At 41.9% G+C, this 23,987-nt stretch overlaps 1 protein-coding gene across 10 annotated transcripts in view; it reads right to left on the minus strand.

The window, feature by feature from the left end:
* The window catches only part of puf60a (poly-U binding splicing factor a), a 94,860-nt gene that overhangs the window by 29,560 nt on the left and 41,313 nt on the right, over window positions 1-23,987 (minus strand). For 8 of the 10 annotated variants that reach the window (XR_016497794.1, XR_016497795.1, XR_016497796.1 and 5 more), the window contains exons 6-9: window positions 20,962-21,054; window positions 20,658-20,871; window positions 4,197-4,387; window positions 2,818-2,932 (exon numbers count right to left, since the gene is read on the minus strand). Coding sequence is in view for 6 of the 10 variants with exons in the window: in XM_021612585.3 (XP_021468260.1) it covers window positions 2,818-2,932; window positions 4,197-4,387; window positions 20,658-20,871; window positions 20,962-21,054 (613 nt within the window). In the remaining 4 variants the exon portion in view is untranslated. Of the gene's footprint in view, window positions 1-2,817; window positions 2,933-4,196; window positions 4,388-5,052; window positions 5,338-7,466; window positions 7,541-20,657; window positions 20,872-20,961; window positions 21,055-23,987 lie in introns of those variants that run through there. The other 2 variants (XM_090243458.1, XM_090243459.1) reach the window with 1 other exon arrangement.

The raw sequence follows: 23,987 nt of genomic DNA on the forward strand, positions 1-23,987 counted from the left end.
ATATCCAATAAATGTCGTTCCACTTCATGATTGTGTCCCACTTGTTGTTGATTCTTCACAAAAAAATACAGTTTTATATCTTTATGTTTGAAGCCTGAAATGTGGAAATAGGTCGCAAAGTTCAAGGGGGCCGAATACTTTCGCAAGGCACTGTATGTATATTTGTTTTTGGTACGATGATGACTATTATTTAATTAATGATGATGGTAGAGACTGCCTATTACTGCGTATCACTTATTGATAAACTATCCTTTAGTCACATAACTTTACTTTAACCCCTGTAGGTCTAAGCCCTTATAGGTCAATATCTACTAAGCTAACATTCAGAATTGTTTTAAGATGGTCATAAAATGGATAATTTACCCACTTGATTTTGAATGAGGCCAGTCAAAAGTTGTAGAACACCTACTTACTCAAGGGTTTTTCTTTATTTTGACTATTTTCTACATTGTAGAATAATAGGGAAGACATCAAAACTATGAAATACAACATATGGAATCATGTTTGGCTTGTAGACAGCTTTGCACACTGGCATTCTCTCAACCAGCTTCATGAGGTAGTCACTTGGAACGCATTTCAGTTAACAGGTGTGCCTTCTTAAAAGTTAATTTGTGGAATTTCTTTCCTTCATAATGCGTTTGAGACAACACATCTCAACATCAACTGTTCAGAGATTAGACTGTGTGAATCAGGCCTTCATTGTTGAATAGCTGCAAAGAAACCACTACTAAAGGACACCAATAAGAAGCAGAGACTTTCTTGGACCAAGAAACACGAGCAATGGGCATTAGACCGGTGGAAATCTGTCCTTTGGTCTGGTGAGTCCAAATGTGAGATTTTTGGTTCCAACCGCCGTGTCTTTGTGAGATGCAGTGTGGGTGAACGGATGATCTCCTCTTGTGTGGTTCCCCCCATAAAGCATGGAGGAGGTGGTGTTATGGTGTGGGTGTACTTTTCTGATTATTTATTTAGAATTCAAGACACACTTAACCAGCATGGATACCACAGCATTCTGCATCGACACGCCATCCCATCTGGTTTGTGCTTAGTGGGACTATCATTTATTTTTCAACAAGAAGGAGAGTGAAGGAGTGCTGCATCAGATGACCTGGCCTCCACAATCCCACGACCTCAACCAAATTGAGATGGTTTGGGATGAGTCGGACCACAGAGTGAAGGAAAAGCAGCCAACAAGTGTTCAGCATTTGTGGGAACTCCTTCAAGACTGTTGGAAAAGCATTCCAGGCGAAGCTGGTTGAGAGAATACCAAGAGTGTGCAAAGCTGTCATCAAGCCAAAGGGTGACTATTTGAAGAATATAAAATATATTTTGATTTGTATAACACTACATGATTCCATATGTGCTATTTCTTAGTTTTGATGTCTTCACTATTGTTCTACAATGTTAAAAATAAAGAAAAACCCTTGAATGAGTAGGGTGTTCTCAATCTTTTGACCGGTAGTGTATATCAAAATAAATAAAAAAAATGTGAGCAAACATTGAATTTGGCCTTTACTGCTAGATCCCATAGAAACGCATTGAATAACATGTGTACATGGCAAAACAGACAACTATCAATGAATTCGATGTATTTCGGTTAGAGATACCTAAGCAACAGCTCTCTATCGCTCTTCCTCTCCATGTCTGTCTGCTGGTCCCCAAGCAAGCCTGGGCAAGAACCAATGAGAACAGGCATCTGAAGTGTGAAGATTGTAGTTGGTGTAGATCATTGTAGTCAATTACCACATTTTCCGCACTTAACTATGATGAATATTGATTAGCCTGTTGAAAACCACATCTTTCTACAACCTACCACAGCTCATGCTTGATTAAATTGAAGATGCCTAAAAACTGCTTCTCCAATAGAAATCCCCGATCACGCTTGTAGGGGATGTCATGGCAGCGTTGGTTGGATAAGCTCATGCTCAGAAACACAAGCTCATGTGTAGTCATCGGGTTTAATGGTTGTCTCCCGCCGAACTGCGCATGTGCAGGCCGTCAAATCAAAGGCACTCCTTCGATATAAACTTGTTCTTGACGAAAATTAAAACATGTTAGTTTATCACTTTCACGAGGTTGGCGTAATAACATGTTCGGTTACTTAAGACATTGGCTCGAATCAAGGTTGTGCGTTTAACTTGAGAAAATTAACAACAAAGAGTTTTTATTTTCTCCAATTGACTTCCCAAACCCCACACCCCTGTCTGGTCTGTCGAGTCTGCTTCGCGAAGCATTCCCAGAAGTATCGGGATGTTGGGTCTCTGGGTTTAGAAACTCTGTGATTAGATTTCTCTCTGGAGAAACTGTGTGTTGCGCTCACAGAAAAAAAAAACGAACTAAATGGAATTCAAATAAGTGAAGTTATTTCAAAACCGTAAATAAACCATAATTTCGGGCTAATCACTCAGCACTAGTACATACATAAAGTGCTTTCATTTCTAAATGGTAAAACAGATACAGTATGAAAATAGCCTCAAATAAATAATACATTCTGTACTGTTGCCTCAAACATTTGATCTCAAATCCAAAATGCTGGAGTATAGAGACAAATATATATTTGTTGCTTTACTGTTGACTGTATATACTTTACTAACGACTCTACTCCAAACCACTCCCAACTGCACAGGCATGGCCAAGGTCCTTAGTAGTAGAAACATTGCCATTAAACTTTTAGGAGCTTTTAAACAGTATACTTTATTCCCAATTGGAATTGTTGGTAGCCTGCAACCATGGAGGCTTGTTGGATGTGCATACACTTTTCTTTAAGCAAACGTGTGTGTGTGTGTGTGGGGCTGGGGGTTGAGGTGCTTGGCTTACCTGTGATGACCCCCGGGGCCTGGGCTGCCATGACGGCTTGGGGCAGGCCACCCAACTGTTGAGAGAGGAGGGCGGGTCCAGCCAGCGCTCCCAGCACCGATGACCCAACCGTCTCCTGGAAGAACAAAGCCAGACATGAGGGTACACCACCTGGACTGTGCCAGTGACAACAAGGACAGAAAATGAGAAAGGCAAAAACAATTGAGTCGGGATAGTCTGTCCTGGAAGACCAAGGTGTGCATTGTTTTTTGTTTTCTCCTCCAGCACATTAGTGCATTTTATATGGAGCACATCAGTCATGTGCGCATTTACGTGCGTACTTAAATTTGAAATATAATATATTGAAGTGGATGAGAGTGAATCACGTAAAAAAGTGAGGTGTCGGGATCTGGGGCTCACCGGGGACACCCTCTCCCAAAGGAAGGGGGTAATGCAGCGAACTTAAATAATCTGTTCAGTGTTCCAGATTTCCATGAAATATGACCTAAAATGTATTACAATATGTAATAAATAGATGTCCTTTCCAATTTTTTTAATTAAGGATGTTAAAAAGCAGTTTCTCTGTGCCCTGGTTTGGGTGCATAACAGGAAAAAAAAGAAAAAAAACTGCTGATTTGCCTGCTCAGCCAATAAGATGAACATACACTTGGATATTCAAATGAGCTCCAACGTGGGGTCAGAGTCACTGCCGAACTACCCCGGCAGGCTTGCCCTTTGCTCATGCTGCAGCAAACCAAGTGAAATAGTATGGATGGATTCAGTATTTGGAAACGTATGATGGAATTACTAGGCACTTTACTACAACAGCAATAAATACAGACTGTGTCATTTCTGTCACTACTCCGTTAGAGATGATCAGCTTGAGCTAAATAAGGTGCTGATCTACAAACAGTATTCCCTGCCAAATAATAGGTTTTGTGCAATTCACAGAGCTACGCCTGATTTAGGCAATTCCCCCACTGAACACACACATGCACAACCAGACATTGATTGATTGGATACCGCTTGTGTCAATTAAAGACAATTTCCTCTGATTTTCTACCTGCAGCAACACAAGTTGATAATGCTGGATATACCAGTAAAATCAAAGCGCCTCAAAAAAGTACCTAAAATGCATGGCCCTAGTTATGTTTTGCCTGTGTTTGTTTCCAAAAAGGTCAAACTGTCACCCTGTCAGTTTAATATTTCATATACACAAATGACAGCTAATATTAATTGGGACTTACTGAGTCTGGCTTTATGAAACAATACATAATTCAAATAATATATCAGAGCTTGAATTGAAATTGAATCTCTTGAGCCAAAGTCAATTCAATTTGCAACTGACCCCAACAGTGGAAAATAGTGTCTACTAAAATGAGGGCACAGACAGTACTGACCTGGGCAGTGATTTTGGCTGTGGCAGCTGCAGCCGCCACAGCTGCAGCAGGGGGGAGTCCGCCAGGTGTGGTCGGAGTGAGCAGGGGCATGGGGGGGGTGACCGCTTTGCCCACACGCAGGTATTGACCCCCTAGGTCAAAGAGATTCATGGAGGAAACTGCATCCTGGGAGGACTGAGCCTTGTCGTACTCTAACGGGTGGCAGATGGGAAACCAAAGAGATTCAATTAGGGCTGGAACAATTACATATAACTGTGTACCCAACTGTTATGGATGAATACCGCCATGAAAATAAAATAACAGTCATAACTATAAAAAATAAAAATAAAAAAATGCCTTATGACGGGACGGTTGGGAATTTGTGCGTTTCAGTCCGTTTCTGCTGTAACATGGACTCTACATGGTGATGAAACTTTGTTGCTCCTTGCTAAAACAAGAAAGGTGTTGTAGCAAACAAGTCTTTGGTTGCCTAGGCAACGCCCCCCTTACTGCAGCAGCAGCACATGCAGTCAGGAGTGGAAAAGAGGAGAAAATGTGCAGCGAATTCCATGACTGTCTCAGCCCTAGATTCAATACCCGATTGTCTTATTTGGGAGGCATGTTTAACAGATTCATAATATAGTACTGGCATGAATATTATTATAACATAATTGCTATTACCTGATTATCACCCAAAGTTATGATACCTGCACCATTAACGGGTTCGTTAAAGAACAAACCCCAATGTGGTAATACATATAAGTGCCGTAGCCTACTCTGCAAAATGCACAACACATTGTATTACTGTCGGTCACACCATAGCCATCCCATCCCGGACAGAACATTAACTAAACTCAGCAAAAGAAGAAACGTCCTCTCAATGTCAACTGCATTTATTTTCAGCAAACTTAACATGTGCAAATATTTGAATGAACATAACAAGATTCAACAACAGACATAAACTGAACAAGTTCCACAGACATGTGACTAACAGAAATTGAATAATGTGTCCCTGAACAAAGGTCCGTATCTGTCCGTATCAGTCCGTATCTGGTGTGGCCACCAGCTGCATTAAGGACTGCAGTGCATCTCCTCCTCATGGACTGCACCAGATTTGCAAGTTCTTGCTGTGAGATGTTACCCCACTCTTCCACCAAGGCACCTGCAAGTTCCCAGACATTTATTTCACCTTTATTTAACCAGGTAGGCTAGTTGAGAACAAGTTCTCATTTGCAACTGCGACCTGGCCAAGATAAAGCAAAGCAGTGTGACACAGACAGCAGAGTTACACATGAAGTAAACAATAAACAAGCCAATAACACAATAAACAAATCAATGACACAGTAGAAAAAAGAAAGTCTATATACAGTGTAGGCAATAATAGGCCATAGGATTGAATAGTTACAATTTAGCAGATTAACACTGGAGTGATTAATGAGCAGATGATGTGCAAGTAGAGATACTGGTGTGCAAAAGAGCAGAAAAGTAAATAAAATAAAAACAGTATGGGGATGAGGTAGATAGATTGGGTGTTTACAGATGGACTATGTACATACGATCGGTTAGCTGCTCAGATAGTTGATGTTAAGTTGGTGAGGGAAATAAGTCTCCAACTTCAGCGATTTTTGCAATTCGTTCCAGTCACTGGCAGCAGAGAACTGGAAGGAAAGGCGGCCAAATGAGGTGTTGGCTTTGGGGATGATCAGTGAGATATACCTGCTGGAACCTGTGCTAGGGGTGGGTGTTGTAATCGTGACCAGTGAACTGAGATAAGGCGGAGCTTTACCTAGCATAGACTTATAGATGACCTGGAGCCAGTGGGTCTCGCGATGAGCCTTCACCCTCCGATCCAACAGGTCCCAGACGTGCTCAATGGCCATGACAGAACACTGACATTCCTGTCTTGCAGGAAATCATGCACAGAACGAGCATTGTGGCTGGTGGCATTGTCATGCTGGAGGGTCATGTCAGGATGAGCCTGCAGGAAGGGTACCACATGAGGGAGGAGGATGTCTTCCCTGTAATGCAGTGTTGAGATTGCCTGCAATAGCAACAAGCTCAGTCCGATGACGCTGTGACACCGCCCCAGACCATGACGGATCCTCCACCTCCAAATCAATCCCGCTCCAAAGAACAGGCCTCTCTCTGTGTAACGCACATTCCTTCAACGATAAACACGAATCCGACCATCACCCCTGGTGAGACAAAACCGTGACTCGTCCGTGAAGAGCACTTTCTGCCAGTCCTGTGTGGTCCAGCGACGGTGGGTTTGTGCCAATAGGAGACGTCGTTGCCGGTGATGTTTGGTGAGGACCTGCCTTACAACAGGCCTTACAAGCCCTCAGTCCAGCCTCTCTCAGCCTATTGCGGACAGTCTGAGCACCGATGGAGGGATGCATTCCTGGTGTAACTCGGGCAGTTGTTGTTGCCATCCTATACCTGTCCCGCAGGTGTGATGTTCGTGCAGCTGTTGTTACACGGGGTCTGTCACTGCGACGACGATCAGCTGTCCGTCCTGTCTCCCTGTAGCGCTGTCTTAGGCGTCTCACAGTACGGACATTGTAATTTATTGCCCTGGCCACATCTGCAGTCCTCATGCCTCCTTGCAGCATGCCTAAGGCACGTTCACGCAGATGAGCAGGGACGCTGGGCATCTTTCTTTTGCTGTTTTTCAGAGTCAGTAGAAAGGCCTTTTTAGTGTCCTAAGTTTTCATAACTGTGACCTTAATTGCCATGCCATCTGTAAACTGTTAGTGTCTTAACGACTGTTCCACAGGTGCATATTCATTATTTGTTTATGTTCATTGAACAAGCATGGGAAACAGTGTTTAACCTCTTTACATTGAAGATCTGTGAAGTTATTTGGATTTTTACTAACTATCTTTGAAAAAGATCCTGAAAAAGGGACGTATCTTTTTTTGCGAGTTTATGTCAATTAATCCACTATTGTAACTGTTAAAAGTTAAAATACTTCCAAAACCCACATTTTACCATTTCAAACTACCCCCATCTATTAATATTGTGTAGAAAACAGCGCTAATGCTAACTGTTGGCAGTTGGTCAAGCTTAGCTAGCTAGCTGGAACTGTATTGATTTGAATGCCACAACACCGGAGAAGCCTGAAGTGAGAAGACTGCCCGAATGGAAATTACTTGAAATAGTGAAGATTTTCTACTCTGGGCCAAGTGGGTGCTACACAAATATTAGTGGAAGAGTAGCTAGCTATCTACAAAGCCCAATGCACGGCGTTGCTGAGAATGTTGGGAACGGCTATGTGTACTGCTGACCTACCAGTCTCTGACCAGCTATTCCCCTTGGCTGGGATCGAGATGCTCCCCTCCTCCAGACCATCGATACATCCTCCACTAAAACCATCCAAAATACTTCAACAACTGCCTGATGACTTAAATTTCTTAATAAACCTGTATCACATTTATTGATTTATATTGGTTTTCTAGAATTTTCTGTTGTATACACAACTGAACTTGTAGCTGCCATGTACGGAAAGTATTCAGACTTGGTGACTTTGCCCACAATTTGTTCCATTACAGATTTATTCTAATATGGATTAAATTGTATGTTTTCCCTTATGAATCTTCGCACAATACCCCATAATGACAAAGCAAGTTTCCATAATGACAAAGCAAAACAAGTTTATAGAAAATCTTGCAAATTTATTCTGAATAAAAAAGTCGCAATAAATGTATTTACTTATAGTAACAGTCAAACAGTTTGGACACCTACTTATTCAAGAGTTTTTCTTTATTTTTACTGAGGTCTACATTGTAGATCCATCAAAGTAGCCACCCATTGCCATGATGACAGCTTTGCACACTCTTGGCATTCTCTCAACCGGCTTCACCTGGAATGCTTTTCCAACAGTCTTGAAGGAGTGCGGAGCACTTGTTGGCTGCTTTTCCTTCACTCTGTGGTCCGACTCATCCCAAACCATCTCAATTGTGGAGGCCAGGTCTTCTGATGCAGCACTCCTTCACTCTCCTTCTTGGTCAAATAGCCCTTACACAGCCTGAAGGTGTGTTGGGTCATTTTCTTGTTGAAAAATAATTGAAAGTCCCACTAAACCCAAACCAGATGGGATGGCGTATCGCTGCAGAATGCTGTGGTAGCTATGCTGGTTAAGTATCCCTGAATTCTAAATAAATCACAGACAATGTCACCAGCAAAGCACCCCCATACCATCACACCTCCTCCTCCATGCGTCACGGTGGGAACCACACATGCAGAGATCATCCATTCACCTACTCCGCATCTCACAAAGACACGGCGGTTGGAACCAAAAATCTCAAATTTGGACTCATCAGACCAAAGGACAGATTTCCACCGGTCTCCTTGCCTTAATGGTGTACTTTAGTCGTGATTTCTTTGCAGGATTTCAACCACAAAGGCCTTATTCATACGGTCTCCTCTGAACAGTCGATGTTGAAATGTGTATGTTACTTGAACTCTGTGAAGCAATTTCTGAGGCTAGTAACTCTAATGAACTTATCCTCTGCAGTAGAGGTAACTCTGGGTCTTCCTATCCTGTAGCGGTCCTCATGAGAGCCAGTTTCATCATAACGCTTGATGGTTTTTGCGACTGCATTTGAAGGAACTTTCAAAGTTCTTGATATTTTCCGGATTGACTGACCTTCATGTCTTAAAGTGACGATGGACTGTTGTTTGTCTTTGCTTATTTGAACTGTTCTTGCCAAAATATGGACTTAGACCTATTTGGTAAAAGACCAACTTCTGTATACCACCCTACCTTATCACAACACAAATTATTGGCTCAAACGCTTTAAGGAAATAAATTCCACAAATTAACTCATAACAAGGCACACAGGTTAATTGAAATACATCTCATAAAGCTGGTTGAAAGAATGCCAAGAGTGTGCAATGCAGTCATCAAGGCAAAGGGTGGCTACTTTGAAGAATCTAAAATATATTTTGATTCGTTTAACACTTCGCTGGTGACTACATGTATCCATATGTGTTATTTCAAAGTTGCGATGTCTTCACTGTTATTCTACAATGTAGACAATAGTCAAAATAAAGAAAAACCCTTGAATGAGTAGGTGGGTCCAAACTTTTGACTGATAATGTAAGTATTCAGACCCTTTGATGGGACTCAAAATTGAGCTCAGGTGGATTCTGTTTCCATTAATCATCGTTGAGATGTTTCTACAACTTCATTGGAGTGCACCTGTGGTAAATTCAATTGATTGGACATAATTTGGAAATGCACACACATGCCTATATAAGGTCCCACAGTTGACAGTGCATGTCAGAGCAAAAACCAACCCATGAAGTCAAAGGAATTGTCCGTAGAGCTCCGAGACAGGATTGTGTTGAGGCACAGATCTGGGGAAGGTTACCAACAAATGTATGGAAGCAGCATTGAAAGTCCCCAAGAACACAGTAGCCTCCATCCTTCTTAAATGGAATAAGTGTGGAACCACCAAGACTTTTCTTAGAACTGTCCGCCCAGCCAAACTGAGCAAATGGGGGAGATGGGCCTTGGACAGGGAGGTAACCAAGAACGCGATGGTCACTCTGACAGAGCTCCAGAGAGCCACTCCTCATTAAAAAGCAAAATGATAGCCCGCTTGGACTTTGCCAAAAGGCACCCAAAGGACTCTCAGAACATGATAAACAAGATTGAACTCTTTGCCCTGAAAGCCAAGAGTCACGTCTCTGAGGAAACTGGCACTACGGTGGAGCATGGTGGTGGCAGCATCATGCTGTGGGGATGTTTTTTGGCATCGGAGACCAGGAGACTAGTCAGGAAAGATAAACGGAGCAAAGTACAGAGAGATCTGCTTGACGCAAGATGGCGCCGACAGAGAGTCCTTTGGAAACTATGCAGTATTTTTTTTTTTATGTATTACTTCTTACATTGTTTTAAGTGTTATTACATACAGACGGGAATAACTATTGGATAGAGGAGCAACGTCAACTTACGACCAGGAACACGACTTTTCCGAAGCGGACCCCTTTGTTCGGACCACCACCCAGGACATTGGATCTAGTCCCAGAGGCCAACCCAAAACAACGTCGCCGCAGGAGAGGTAGACGGAGCGGCCTCCTGGTCAGACTTCGAAGGCGTGCACACCACCCACAACTTCCGAACATATTACTCGCCAATGTCTATTCTCTAGACAACAAGGTGGATGAAATTAGGGCAAGGGTTGCCTTCCAGAGAGACATCAGAGATTGTAACATTCTCTGTTTCACAGAAACATGGCTCTCTCGGGATATGTTGTAGGAGTCGGTACAGCCACCCGGGTTTCTTCATGTGTAGCAGCGACAGAAACAAACATCTCTCTGGTAAGAAGGGCGGGGGTGTATGCTTCATGATTAACAACTCATGGAGTAATCATAACAACATACAGGAACTCAAGTCCTTTTGTTCACATGACCTAGAATTACTTCAAATCAAATGCCGACCACATTATCTCCCAAGAGAATTCTCTTTGATTACAGTCACAGCTGTGTATATCCCCCCCAGCAGATACCTTGACGGCCCTCAAGCAACTTCACTGGACTCTATGCAAACTAGAAACCAAATATCCTGAGGCTGCATTTATTGTAGCTGGGGATTTTAACAATGCTAATTTCAGAACAAGGCTACCTAAATTCTACCAGCACATTGACTATAGCACATTGACTGTAGCACCGCAGGCAATACACTGGAACACTGCTACTCTAACTTCCGCGATACATACAAGGCCCTACCCCGCCCTCCCTTCGGCAAATCCGACCATGACTCCATCTTGCTTCTACCGTCCTATAGGCAGAAGCTCAAACAGGATTTACCTGTGACTAGAACCATTCAACGCTGGTCTGACCAAATGGAATCCACTCTTCAAGATTGTCTCGATCACGCGGACTGGGAAATGTTCTGGGAAGCCTCAGAGAATAACATAGATTTTTATGCTGACTCGGTGAGTGACTTTATAAGGAAGTGCATAGGAGATGTTGTACCCACTGTGACTACTAAAACCTACACTAACCAGACACCGTGGATAGATGGCGGCATTCGCGCAAAACTGAAAGTGCGAACCACTGCAATCAACCATGGAAAGATGTCGGGGAATATGGTCAAATATAAACAGTGTACAGTGGTTCCTCTAAGAGTTGCGTCATACTGCGGCACACCTTGCGGGCTGCTGCAGCATTCTGTGGCACGTCATTTAATTCAGAGCCATTTTTTCTGTTATTGCTAGTTTGACCACCAGAGGGCATCTTTGAGAAGCATTTGATAGTATTCCGTATTGGCATTACCAGAGAATTTAAAACCTTTTTTGTAATAGCATAGTATATGGGATTTGATATTAAGAAATTTGGCTTAATTAATTAGATTAATATTATGGTGTTTCTATTCATAGAAAAATGAAAAACGAAACCCTATGGCGCTGTACAAAGTGACGGTCGGGAGTAGGCTACAGGATTAGAAGATTCTAAATTGTTTGCCTTCATTAAAAAACTTTGTTCCAATATTTCTGTAAATCAGTGATATTTATTCCCATTGTTATGGATCTATATCTAAATCAACATTTGCATTTTGAAAGTGGATTTTTTAACATTATTTTATTATAGAAAATATACAAATCCTGGAACGAGTAGGTGTGTCCAAACTTTTGACAAGGTACTTGCTGGAACGGAAAATGACGGTCGGCAGTACAGTACTGGGCTATTTACGAGGAAGGAGTAGGCTGTCCTTGTAAATTGGAATTTGTTCTTAACTGATTTGCCTAGTTAAATAAAGGTTACACTAAGAGCATTACATTTCTGCACTCTAATTTTCTAATTCTTGTCTAATCAATACTCAAATGGAGATTAAGTGAAAATAAAAATCTAATTTGATTTATCAAGACCAGTCCCAATGCTTGCCAAAGAGTAGCACTTTTTAGTAGGTGCTAAAATAGTTGTAGGCTTTTGCGTCTAACTTTTATATGCTCTTTAAATAAATACGACCTACACCATTTTTACTCAACACTAGTAAGACTCATTTCGCCTATAGTAGGCCTACAGTTTATCTAAAATATTTTTTTCAATGACGTGGCTCTCCACCAATAATTACATTGAGGATTGGAGGCCTCTATATTAATATCTAAGGAGCATTTTCCACTAGGATCTGTGAGAATATCTAAAGGGGCTTTAATATAATTCTAAATTAATTAATAGAAAAATCGCTTTGTTTAAAAAGTAACAGTATTTTGGAGAGTTCGTTTTCATTTAACGTAGAGTGAGCGAGAAAAAGGCTATTCTTGAACATGGTGTGAGACACTCACTAATTTGTAAATAAAGTTATTTAAAATTATTTCTCTCTGGAGAAACCTAACTTGATTATTTAGCAGACATCACTTGCTTATATTCAGTCAACAAATATCTTAAGAAAATCATGGAATATTTGAACATTTTCTTTTCTCCATGCTTGTCGCAGAGCAGCGCAAAACGGTGCTGCAATAGACAGCCACTGCTGGAAGGCTATGCATTCTGTGACCAATCTCTTCAGTTACACATCCTTCTAATAGCAGAACAGCATAACGGTCCGGGCGGCCCATGCTGTGCCTGGTGAGCAGTTGGTCAAGTTCTGTTGTCAGAAGCGTAATGGAAATGTCAGTGTGAACCGAAGACCTGACGAACCAGCCACGTATGTTGACTCTGCCTATCGGAGGTGGAGTTCCAGAGCTCACAGGTGTATATATATGTATATATATGTATATATATATATATATATACATATATATACACACATACATATATATACATATATATACATATATATACATATATACACATATATATACATATATACACATATATATACACACATATACACACATATACACACATATACACACATATACACACATATACACACATATACATACATATATATACATACACATATATACATACACCTGTGAGCTCTGGAATATATATATACATATACACATATACACATACATATATACACACACACACTGCTCAAAAAAATAAAGGGAACACTTAAACAACACAATGTAACGCCAAGTCAATCACACTTCTATGAAATCAAACTGTCCACTTAGGAAGCAACACTGAATGACAATACATTTCACATGCTGTTGTGCAAATGGAATAGACAACAGGTGGAAATTATAGGCAATTAGCAAGACACCCCCAATAGAGGAGTGGTTCTGCAGGTGGTGACCACAAACCACTTCTCAGTTCCCATGCTTCCTGGCTGATGTTTTGGTCACTTTTGAATGCTGGCGGTGCTTTCACTCTAGTGGTAGCATGAGACGGCGTCTACAACCCACACAAGTGGCTCAGGTAGTGCAGCTCATCCAGGATGGCACATCAATGCGAGCTGTGGCAAGAAGGTTTGCTGTGTCTGTCAGCGTAGTGTCCAGAGCATGGAGACAGGCCAGTACATCAGGAGACGTGGAGGAGGCCGTAGGAGGGCAACAACCCAGCAGCAGGACCGCTACCTCCGCCTTTGTGCAAGGAGGAGCAGGAGGAGCACTGCCAGAGCCCTGCAAAATGACCTCCAGCAGGCCACAAATGTGCATGTGTCTGCTCAAACGGTCAGAAACAGAATCCATGAGGGTGGTATGAGGGCCCAACGTCCACAGGTGGGGGTTGTGCTTACAGCCCAACACCGTGCAGGACGTTTGGCATTTGCCAGAGAACACCAAGATTGGCAAATTCGCCACTGGCGCCCTGTACTCTTCACAGATGAAAGCAGGTTCACACTGAGCACGTGACAGACGTGACAGTCTGGAGACGCCGTGGAGAACGTTCTGCTGCCTGCAACATCCTCCAGCATGACCGGTTTGGCGGTGGGTTAGTCATGGTGTGGGGTGGCAATTCTTTGGGGGGCCTCCATGTGCTCGCCAGAGGTAGCCTGACTGCCATTAGGTACCGAGATGAGATCCTCAGACCCCTTGTGAGACCATATGCTGGTGCGGTTGGCCCTGGGTTCCGCCTAATGCAAGACAATGCTAGACCTCATGTGGCTGGAGTGTGTCAGCAGTTCCTGCAAGAGGAAGGCATTGATGCTATGGACTGGCCCTCCTGGGAGGAGATCCCTCTGGAGACCATTCGCCACATCATCAGGAGCATGCCCAGGCGTTGTAGGGAGGTCATACAGGCACACTACTAAGCCTCATTTTGACTTGTTTTAAGGACAAAGTTGGATCAGCCTGTAGTGTGGTTTTCCACTTTAATTTTGAGTGTGACTCCAAATCCAGACCTCCATGGGATGATACATTTGATTTCCATTGATCATTTTTGTGTGATTTTGTCAGCACATTCAACTATGTAAAGGAAAACGTATTTAACAACAATATTTCATTCATTCAGATCTAGGATGTGTTATTTTAGTGTTTCCTTTATTTTTTTGAGCAGTGTATATAGATTTATATTTACACAGTGGGGCAAAAAGGTATTTAGTCAGCCACCAATTGTGCAAGTTCTCCCACTTAAAAAGACGAGAGAGGCCTGTCATTTTCATCATAGGTACACTTCAACTATGACAGAAAAAAAGGAGAAAATAAATGCAGAAAATCACATTGTAGGATTTTTAATGAATTTATTTGCAAATTATGGTGGAAAATCACCTACAAACGAGCAAGATTTCTGTCTCTCACAGACCTGTAACTTAGTTCTTCTTTAAGAGGCTCCTCTGTCCTCCACTCGTTCCCTATATTAATGGCACCTGTTTGAACTTGTTCTCAGTATAAAAGACACCTGTCCACAACCTCAAACAGTCACAATCCAAACTCCACTATGGCCAAGACCAAAGAGCTGTCAAAGGACACCAGAAACAAAATTGTAGACCTGCACCAGGCTGGGAAGACTGAATCTGCAATAGGTAAGCAGCTTGGTTTGAAGAAATCAACGCTAGGAGCAATTATTAGGAAATGGAAGACATACAAGATCACTGATAATCTCCCTCGATCTGGGGCTCCACGCAAGATCTCACCCCGTAGGGTCAAAATGATCACAAGAACGGTGAGCAAAAATCCCAGAACCACACGGGGGGACCTAGTGAATGACCTGCCGAGAGCTGGGACCAAAGTAACAAAGCCTACCATCACTAACACACTACGCCGCCAGGGACTCAAATCCTGCAGTGCCAGACGTGTCCCCCCGCTTAAGCCAGTACATGTCCAGGCCCGTCTGAAGTTTGCTAGAGAGCATTCGGATGATCCTGAAGAAGATTGGGAGAATGTCATATGGTCAGATGAAACCAAAATATAACTTTTTGGTAAAAACTCAACTCGTCGTGTTTGGAGGACAAAGAATGCTGAGTTGCATCCAAAGAACACCATACCTACTGTGAAGCATGGAGATGGAAACATCATGCTTTGGGACTGTTTTTTCTGCAAAGGGACCAGGACGACTGATCCGTGTAAAGGAAATAATGAATGGGGCCATGTATCGTGAGATTTTGAGCCAAAACCTCCTTCCATCAGCAAGGGCATTGAAGATGAAACGTGGCTTGGTCTTTCAGCATGACAATGATCCCAAACACACCGCCCGGGCAACGAAGGAGTGGCTTCGTAAGAAGCATTTCAAGGTCCTGGAGTGGCCTAGCCAGTCTCCAGACCTCAACCCCATAGAAAATCTTTGGAGGGAGTTGAAAGTCCGTGTTGCCCAACAACAGCCCCAAAACATCACTGCTCTAGAGGAGATCTGCATGGAGGAATGGGCCAAAATACCAGCAACAGTGTTTGAAAACCTTGTGAAGACTTACAGAAAACGTTTGACCTCTGTCATTGCCAACAAAGGGTATATAACAAAGTATTGAGATAAACTTTTGTTATTGACCAAATACTTATTTTCCACCATCATTTGCAAATAAATTCATTAAAAATCCTACAATGTGATTTTCTGGATTTTTTTCTCATTTTGTCTGTCATAGTTGAAGTGTACCTATGATGAAAATTACAGGCCTCTCTCATCTTTTTAACCTTTCTGATCTCCCCATCCCGGATCCGGGATCGTGAATACAGACTCAAGCTCATTACCATAACGCAACGTTAACTATTCATGAAAATCGCAAATGAAATGAAATAAATATGCTAGCTCTCAAGCTTAGCCTTTTGTTAACAACACTGTCATCTCAGATTTTCAAAATATGCTTCTCAACCATTGCAAAACAAGCATTTGTGTAACAGTATTGATGGCTAACGTAGCATTTAGCATTAGCATTCAGCTGGCAACATTTACACAAAAAAACAGAAAAGCATTCAAATAAAATCATTTACCTTTGAAGAACTTCAGATGTTTTCAATGAGGAGACTCTCAGATAGCAAATGTTCAGTTTTTCCTGAAAGATTATTTGTTTAGGACAAATCGCTCCGTTTTCTGCGTCACGTTTAGCTATGAAAAAACCCCTGTATCCAGGATTGTGTAAATCTATCAGCAAGCTCATTAGCATAACACAACGTTAACCATTTATGAAAATCGCAAATGAAATGAAATAAATATGCCATCTCTCAAGCTTAGCCTTTTGTAAACAACACTGTCATCTCAGATTTTCAAAATATGCTTCTCAACCATAGGAAAACAATCATTTGTGTAAAAGTAGCTAGCTAGCGTTAGCATTTAGCGTTAGCATTTAGCGTTAGCATTAGCGTTAGCATCCAGCACGCAACATTAACAAAAACATAAAAGCCTTCAAATAAAATAATTTACCTTTGAAGAACTTCTGATGTTTTCAATGAGGATACTCTCAGTTAGATAGCAGATGCTCAGTTTTTCCAAAAAGATTCCTTGTGTATTAGAAATAGCTCCGTTTTATACATCACATTTGGCTACCAAAAAAAATCCGAAAATTCAGTCCTTCAGAACTTTTTTCCAAATTAACTCCATAATATCGACTGAAAACATGGCAAACGTTGTTTAGAATCAATCATCAAGGTGTTTTTCACATATCTCTTCATTGATACATCGTTCTTGGACACATGCTTTCTCCCCTGAATCAAATGGTAAAGTAGAAGCAGCTGGCAATTGCGCACCGAATTCGACGCAGGACACCAGGCGGACACTTGGAAAATGTAGTCTCTTATGGTCAATCTTCCAATGATATGCCTACAAATACGTCACAATGCTGCTAAGACCTTGGGCGAACGACAGAAAGTGTAGGCTCATTCGTTGCGCAATCACAGCCATATAAGGAGAGAATTGAAAACAGAGCTTCAGAAATTCTGCTAATTCCTGGGTGATGCATCATCTTGGTTTCGCCTGTAGAAAGAGTTCTGGGGCACTTACAGACAAAATCTTTGCAGATTCTGAAACTTCAGAGTGTTTTCTTTCCAAAACTGTCAAGAATATGCATAGTCGAGCATCTTTTCGTGACAAAATATTGCGCTTAAAACGGGAACGTTTTTTATCCAAAAATGAAATAGCGCCCCTAGAGATCTAACAGGTTAAGTGGGAGAACTTGCACAATTGGTGGCTGACTAAATACTTGTTTGCCCCACTGTAGCTCAAGTTGGGAGGGTTCACGCCTAGTTCGGCTATTAGACAATTATTTCGTCAAAAGGTTGACAGCCCATCCTGCTACTCGTGTGAAAAACAAATAGTAATACTTTTCCCCTTTCCACATGTTAAAGATTCCAATTGATAAAGTGTTTTAACCACAATCAGACCCAACCCAAGTTAATATATTTGGGCACAGTCGATAGCGTACTGGACTTCGGGCTAGATTGTTGAGGGTTCGAAATCTGCTCCCTGCTTGTTTCATTATATTATTACGCTGGTCTAAGACAAATAGCCTGGATTGTTACTCCCATCTCATTCCCCACCCTCTTCCACGCGTCATTCAGCACGCTTGTGGGTGTGCTGGCAGGATGTACTGTTTTTTATTCTGTATATATGAATTACAAATCAGCCTTTACTTAAATAGTTACAATGTGTAATCATTGATGTCCCAGGAGCAGGAGTGGTAAACACTGTTGAAGTGTATAATGAATGAGTTTGATACACCTCTAGTATTGGATATGGCTGTTTTTTTTTGTTGCTAAATAGCGATTTTCGTAAATTAACTTTTTGACAAAAAAATATACACAATTGTTTGTCTCTACATTAACTAACATATTCCTCTCAATTGTAAATGTTTTGCTTGACTCATTATATAACTACTTACAGCTGCTTCCCCCGTAATGTTTTGTCAGCCATCTTTGCTGAAGTCACCAGGAACAGGTGGCCCGCGTCAAATTCGTCATTGGAACCACTCGATATGATGGCAATATAAAAACCTTGGGACCCAAATGCATAATGAGTGCTCTAACTCCCCCTTGTGGTGGTCTGGAGCAATGAAGCCGGGACGCTGGGTACCTCTAAGTCCTGCGGGGTAAGCTTGCAACTTGCAACTTTTAAAGGAGAAACCACTGTAGTTATTCCCTCCGCAAGGCAATCAAACAAGTGAAATGCCTGTAAAGGGACAAAGTAGAGTCGCAATTCAACGGCTCAGACACGAGACGTATGTGGCAGGGTCTACAGGCAATTACACACTGCAAAAAGAAAACCAGCAGTACACCGACATCTTGCATCCTGGTCTTTCTGACAGGCCGCCCCCAGGTGGTGTAGGTAGGAAACACCACCTCCACTTCACTGACCCTCAACGCTGGGTCCTCACAAGGGTGTGTGCTCAGCCCCCTCCTGTACTCTCTGTTCACCCATGACTACGTGGCAATGCACGCCTCCAACTCAATCATCAAGTTTGCAGACGACACAACAGTAGTGGGCTTGATTACCAACATCGATGAGACAGGGAGGAGGTGAGGGCCCTCGGAGTGTGGTGTCAGGAAAACAAGCTCTCACTCAACGTCAACAAAACAAAGGCGATGATTGTGGACTTCAGGAAACAGCAAAGGTAGCACCCCCCTATCCACATCGACGGGACAGTAGTGGAGAAGGTGGAAAGTTTTAAGTTCCTTGGCGTACACATCACAGACAAACTGGAATGATCCACTCACACAGACAGTCGTGAAGAATGCGCAACAGCGCCTCTTCAACCTCAGGAGGCTGAAGAAATTTGGCCTGTCACCAAAAACCTTCACAAACTTTTATAGACGCTCAATTGAGAGCATCCTGACAAGCTCAATCACCGCCTGGTACGGCAACTGCCACCGCCCATCAACCGCAAAGCTCTCCAGAGGGTGGTGCGGTCTGTACAACACATCACCGGGTGCAAACTACCTACACTCCTAGACTCCAAAAGGCACCCGATGTCACAGGAATGCCAAAAAATATCATAAAGGACAACAACCACCCGAGCCACTGCCTGTTCACCCCGCTATCATCCAGAATGCGAGGTCAGTACAGGTACATCAAAGCTGGGACCGAGAGACTGAAAAACAGCTTCTATCTCAAGGCCATCAGACTGTTAAACAGCCATCACTAAAACAGAGAGGCTGCTGCCTACATAGACTCAAATCATTGGCCACTTTAAATAATGCCACTTTAATAATAATAATAATAATAATAATAATAATGTCTACATATCTTACATTACTCATCTCAAATGTATATAGTGTATTTTATAGCATCTTGCCTATGCTGCTCGGCCATCGCTCATCCATCTATTTATATGTACATATTCTTATACCATCCCAATACATTTGTGGGTATAATGTAGTTGTTAGATTACTTGTAAGATATTATTGCACTGTCGGAACTAGAAGCTCAAGCATTTCGCTATTACGCTATTAACATCTGCTAACCATGTGTATGTGACCAATAACATTTGATTTGGATTTAATTTGAGAGATCCTTGATGAAAACCTGCTCCAGGGTGCTCAGAACCTCAGACTGGGGCAAAGGTTATAACCTTCCAACAGTACAACGACCCTAAGCACACAGCCAGGACAACGCAGGAGAGGCTTCGGGATAAGTCTCTCAATGTCCTTGGGTGGCCCTGCCAGAGCCCGGACTTGAACCCGATCAAACATCTCTGGAGAGACCTGAAAATAGCTGTGCAGTAATGCTCCCCATCCAACCTGACAGAACTTGAGAGGATCTGCAGAGAAGAATGGGTGAAACACCCCAAATACAGGTGTGCAAAGCTTGTAGTGTCATACCCAAGAAGACTTGAGGCTGTAATCGCTGCCAGTGGTACTTCAAAGTACTGAGTAAAGAAAGGGTCTGAATACTTATGTAAATGTTTTATCAAATTATTTTTTTTTTTTAAATACATTTACAAAAAATGTTCTAAAAACCTGTTTTTGCTTTATCATTATGGGGAATTGTGTGTAGATTGATGAGCGGAACTATTTAACTATTTAATCCACTTCAGAATAAGGCTGTAACGTAACAAAATGTGGAAAAGATCAGAGGATCTGAATACTTTCCAAACGCACTGAAATAATACTAAACCAAAAAAATATATATCTTCGTTGATTTAACTGCATTATTTTATTTGTTTCAAGGGGGTTAGTTTGCAACCAATTTAACGTCGCAGTCTGGAGATGTTTTCCTCACCAATAAAGCCGTAGCTCTTGTGTTTCCCTGTAGTGGGGTCTCTCGCTAGAGTGCATGACTTGATCCGGCCGAACGCCTCAAACACACTCTTGATGTCCTCGTCCGAGAGGTCGGGGTGCACAGACGCCACGTAGATTCGGTTGAAGGCGCGTGCCTCTTCTGCCAGCTGGTCAATGATCGGCTGGGCCTGTCCGATGTTGCTCGGTCGTCCCACCTTAAAGTGTGATTTGTGTTCAAATAGTGTAGTCATGGCATTGAGCAAAAAAAATCTAGTTACTCTTTAAAAATTGACAGCAGAGCTCACCTTAATGTTTCTCCCTCCCAGCATAACGGAGTTCATCTGCTCAAGGGATAGCTGGGCTGCCTCAGGCACCTCATACTCCACAAACGCAAAACCCTGAGGGACAGGGGAACAACAAAAAAGTCAGGCTTCAACCTGAAGCAGGGAGACTGGTCTTTGCAATTGACTGATTTACCTGTTTGGGAAACAATGGCTATACGCTCTGAAGAAACTTCAGCTAGGACTAAAATTAAAATACATTTGTTTGGGTTTATTTATTTGGACATTTTTGGGATAGGGGGCAGCATTTTACTTTTGGATGAATAGTGTGCCCAGAATGAACTGCCTTCTAGCCTGTCCCAGATGCTAATATATGCATAGTAGTATTAGTATTGGATATAAAACAAGTTTCTAAAACTGTTTGAATGATGTCTGTGAGTATAACAGCACTCATATGGCAGGAGAAAACCTGACAAAAATCCAACCAGGAAGTGGGAAATATGAGGTTTGTAGTTTTTCAGAGCTTGGCCTACCGAATACACAGTGTCTATGGGGTCAAGTTGCACTTCCTAAGGCTTCCACTAGATGTCAACCGCCTTTAGAAACTTGTTTCAGGCTTCTGCTATGAAGGAGGGGGGAATGGGAGCTGAATGAGTCATGGGTCTGGCAGAGTGTCTCAGGCTAGTGACGCGCGCTCCCAACAGAGGAATTTCATTGTCTGAAGAAAAGCTTCAGACAATGAAATTCTCCGGTTGGAACCATAATTGATGATTTATGTTAAAAACATCCTAAAGATTGATTCCATACATCGTTTGACTTGTTTCTACGACCTGTAACGGAACTTTGAGTTTTTTGTCTGGACGAAGAGCTTGCGCCTCATGAAGATGGATTACTGGGCTGAACACCCTAACAACAAGTGGCTATTTGGACATAAATGATGGACTTTATGGAACAAATCAGTCATTTATTGTCGAACTGGGATTCCTAGGAGTGCCTTCTGATGAATATCATCAAAGGTAAGTGAATATTTAGTGTTATTTCTAACTTCTGTTGACTCTAACATGGCGGATATTTCTCTGGCCGGATTGGGCTCTGAGCACCCTTCTCAGATTATGCTTTTTCCGCAAAAAAAATGTGAAATCTGACACAGCGGTTGCATTAAGGAGAAGTCCATCTTTAATTCTGTGAATAACACTTGTTTCTTTTATCAATGTTTATTATGAGTATTTCTGCAAAATCACCGGATGTTTTGGAAGCAAAACATTACTGCACGTAACGCGCCAATGTAAACTGAGATTTTTGGATATAAAGATGCACATTATCGAACAAAACATACATGTATTGTGTAACATGATGTCCTATGAGTGTCATGTGATGAAGATCATCAAAGGTTAGTGATTAATTTTATCTATATTTCTGCTTTTTGTGACTCCTATCTTTGGCTGGAAAAATTGCTGTTTTTTTTACTTGGCCTTACATAATCATATGTTGTGCTTTCGCTGTAAAGCATTTTTGAAATTGGACACGATGGGTAGATTAACAAGAAGTTTCTTTCATTTGTTGTATTGGACTTGTTATTGTGTGAAAGTTACATATTTCAAAAAAATATTTTTGAATTTCGCGCCCTGCCTTTTCAGCGGAATGTTGTCAAGGGGTTCCGCTAGCGGAACGCCTGCCCTAGAAAGGTTTTAAGAGGTATGGTAGCTGCAACTACCATCAATACTCATGGTTAATAACTTACTCCTAATTACAAGAGATTGCTTACAATTATATTGCAGGGCAGGATAGTTGCAAAAATATTGATGACTGTAACACACTGCACCAACAACTTAAAGGGGAATGTCACCGCTTTTCAACCAAATTTTCATTATCTCCAGCACAAAACCAGTGTCTACATACACCGAGTGTACAAAACATTATGAGCAACTGTTATTGAGAGAACGATCAGATGAATGCTATGATGTCACTAAGCTTATTGATGTCACTTGTTAAATCCAATTCGATCCGTGTAGATGAAGGGGAGGAGACAAGTTAAAGGATTTTTAAGCCTTGAGACTTGGACTGTGTATGTGTGCCATTCAGAGGGTGAATGGGCAAGACAAAATATTTAAGTGCCTTTGAACGGGATATGGTAGTAGGCGCCAGGGGCACCAGTTTGTGTGTCAAGAACTGCAACGCTGCTAGGTTTATCATGCTCAACAGTTCCCTGTGTGTATCAGGAATGGTCCACCACTCAAAGGACATCCAGCCAACTTGACACAACTGTGGGAAGCATCGGCATCAACGTGGGCCAGCATCCCTGTGGAACGCTTGAAACCTTGTGGAGTCCATACCCCGACGAATTGAGGCTCTGCTGAGGGCAAAAGGGTATGCAACTCAATATTAGGAAGGTGGTCCTAATGTTTTGTACACTCAGTGTATGTGAAAACAGTGCATTTCAAGTTTTGTCTAACACATTTCTAAAGTTAAAAGGTTCCACCCAATGACATCATCAAAAGTTAAACCATTTTAAAAACAATGATTTTCAAACACTGAGATTCGCAGTGACGTGGGGAGCCAGGAAATATCCTCCCTCAAGGGTTTCCGTTAGACGGTAAGTTCAGATTAAAAAAATAAAAAGACAATATACATTTGCAAAATACCAGTAAAGTAATACTTGACACCCAACGTCATAAGACATTACGACACAGCAATAACAGCTGACATAACTTGTTATAATATAATAACACTGTCATGATATATTTAGACCTGTTGTGACATATATTGCGTTATTTTATGGCTGTTATGACACCTAAATAAGTGTCAAAACCTACCACACAAGGCAAGGCATTACATTACACCATAGCCTACATGTCAACTGTATGTTTTAGTTGTATAATTATTCCTTAAATTGACCATGTTAAATTATCATTGTAATTGCACACACCTACCCCAATGTTCTGTTGCTGATGACTGGGCTGAATGCAGGAGCAGATTTCAGGAGCAGGACGAGACACCCTCTTTTTGATTGATATAAGGGCATGATGATGGTCATAATGCTTTTTGTTAGT

Source organism: Oncorhynchus mykiss, chromosome 8 (assembly GCF_057628025.1).
Source record: "Oncorhynchus mykiss isolate SJ-2025 chromosome 8, ASM5762802v1, whole genome shotgun sequence".
NCBI lineage: Eukaryota > Metazoa > Chordata > Actinopteri > Salmoniformes > Salmonidae > Oncorhynchus > Oncorhynchus mykiss.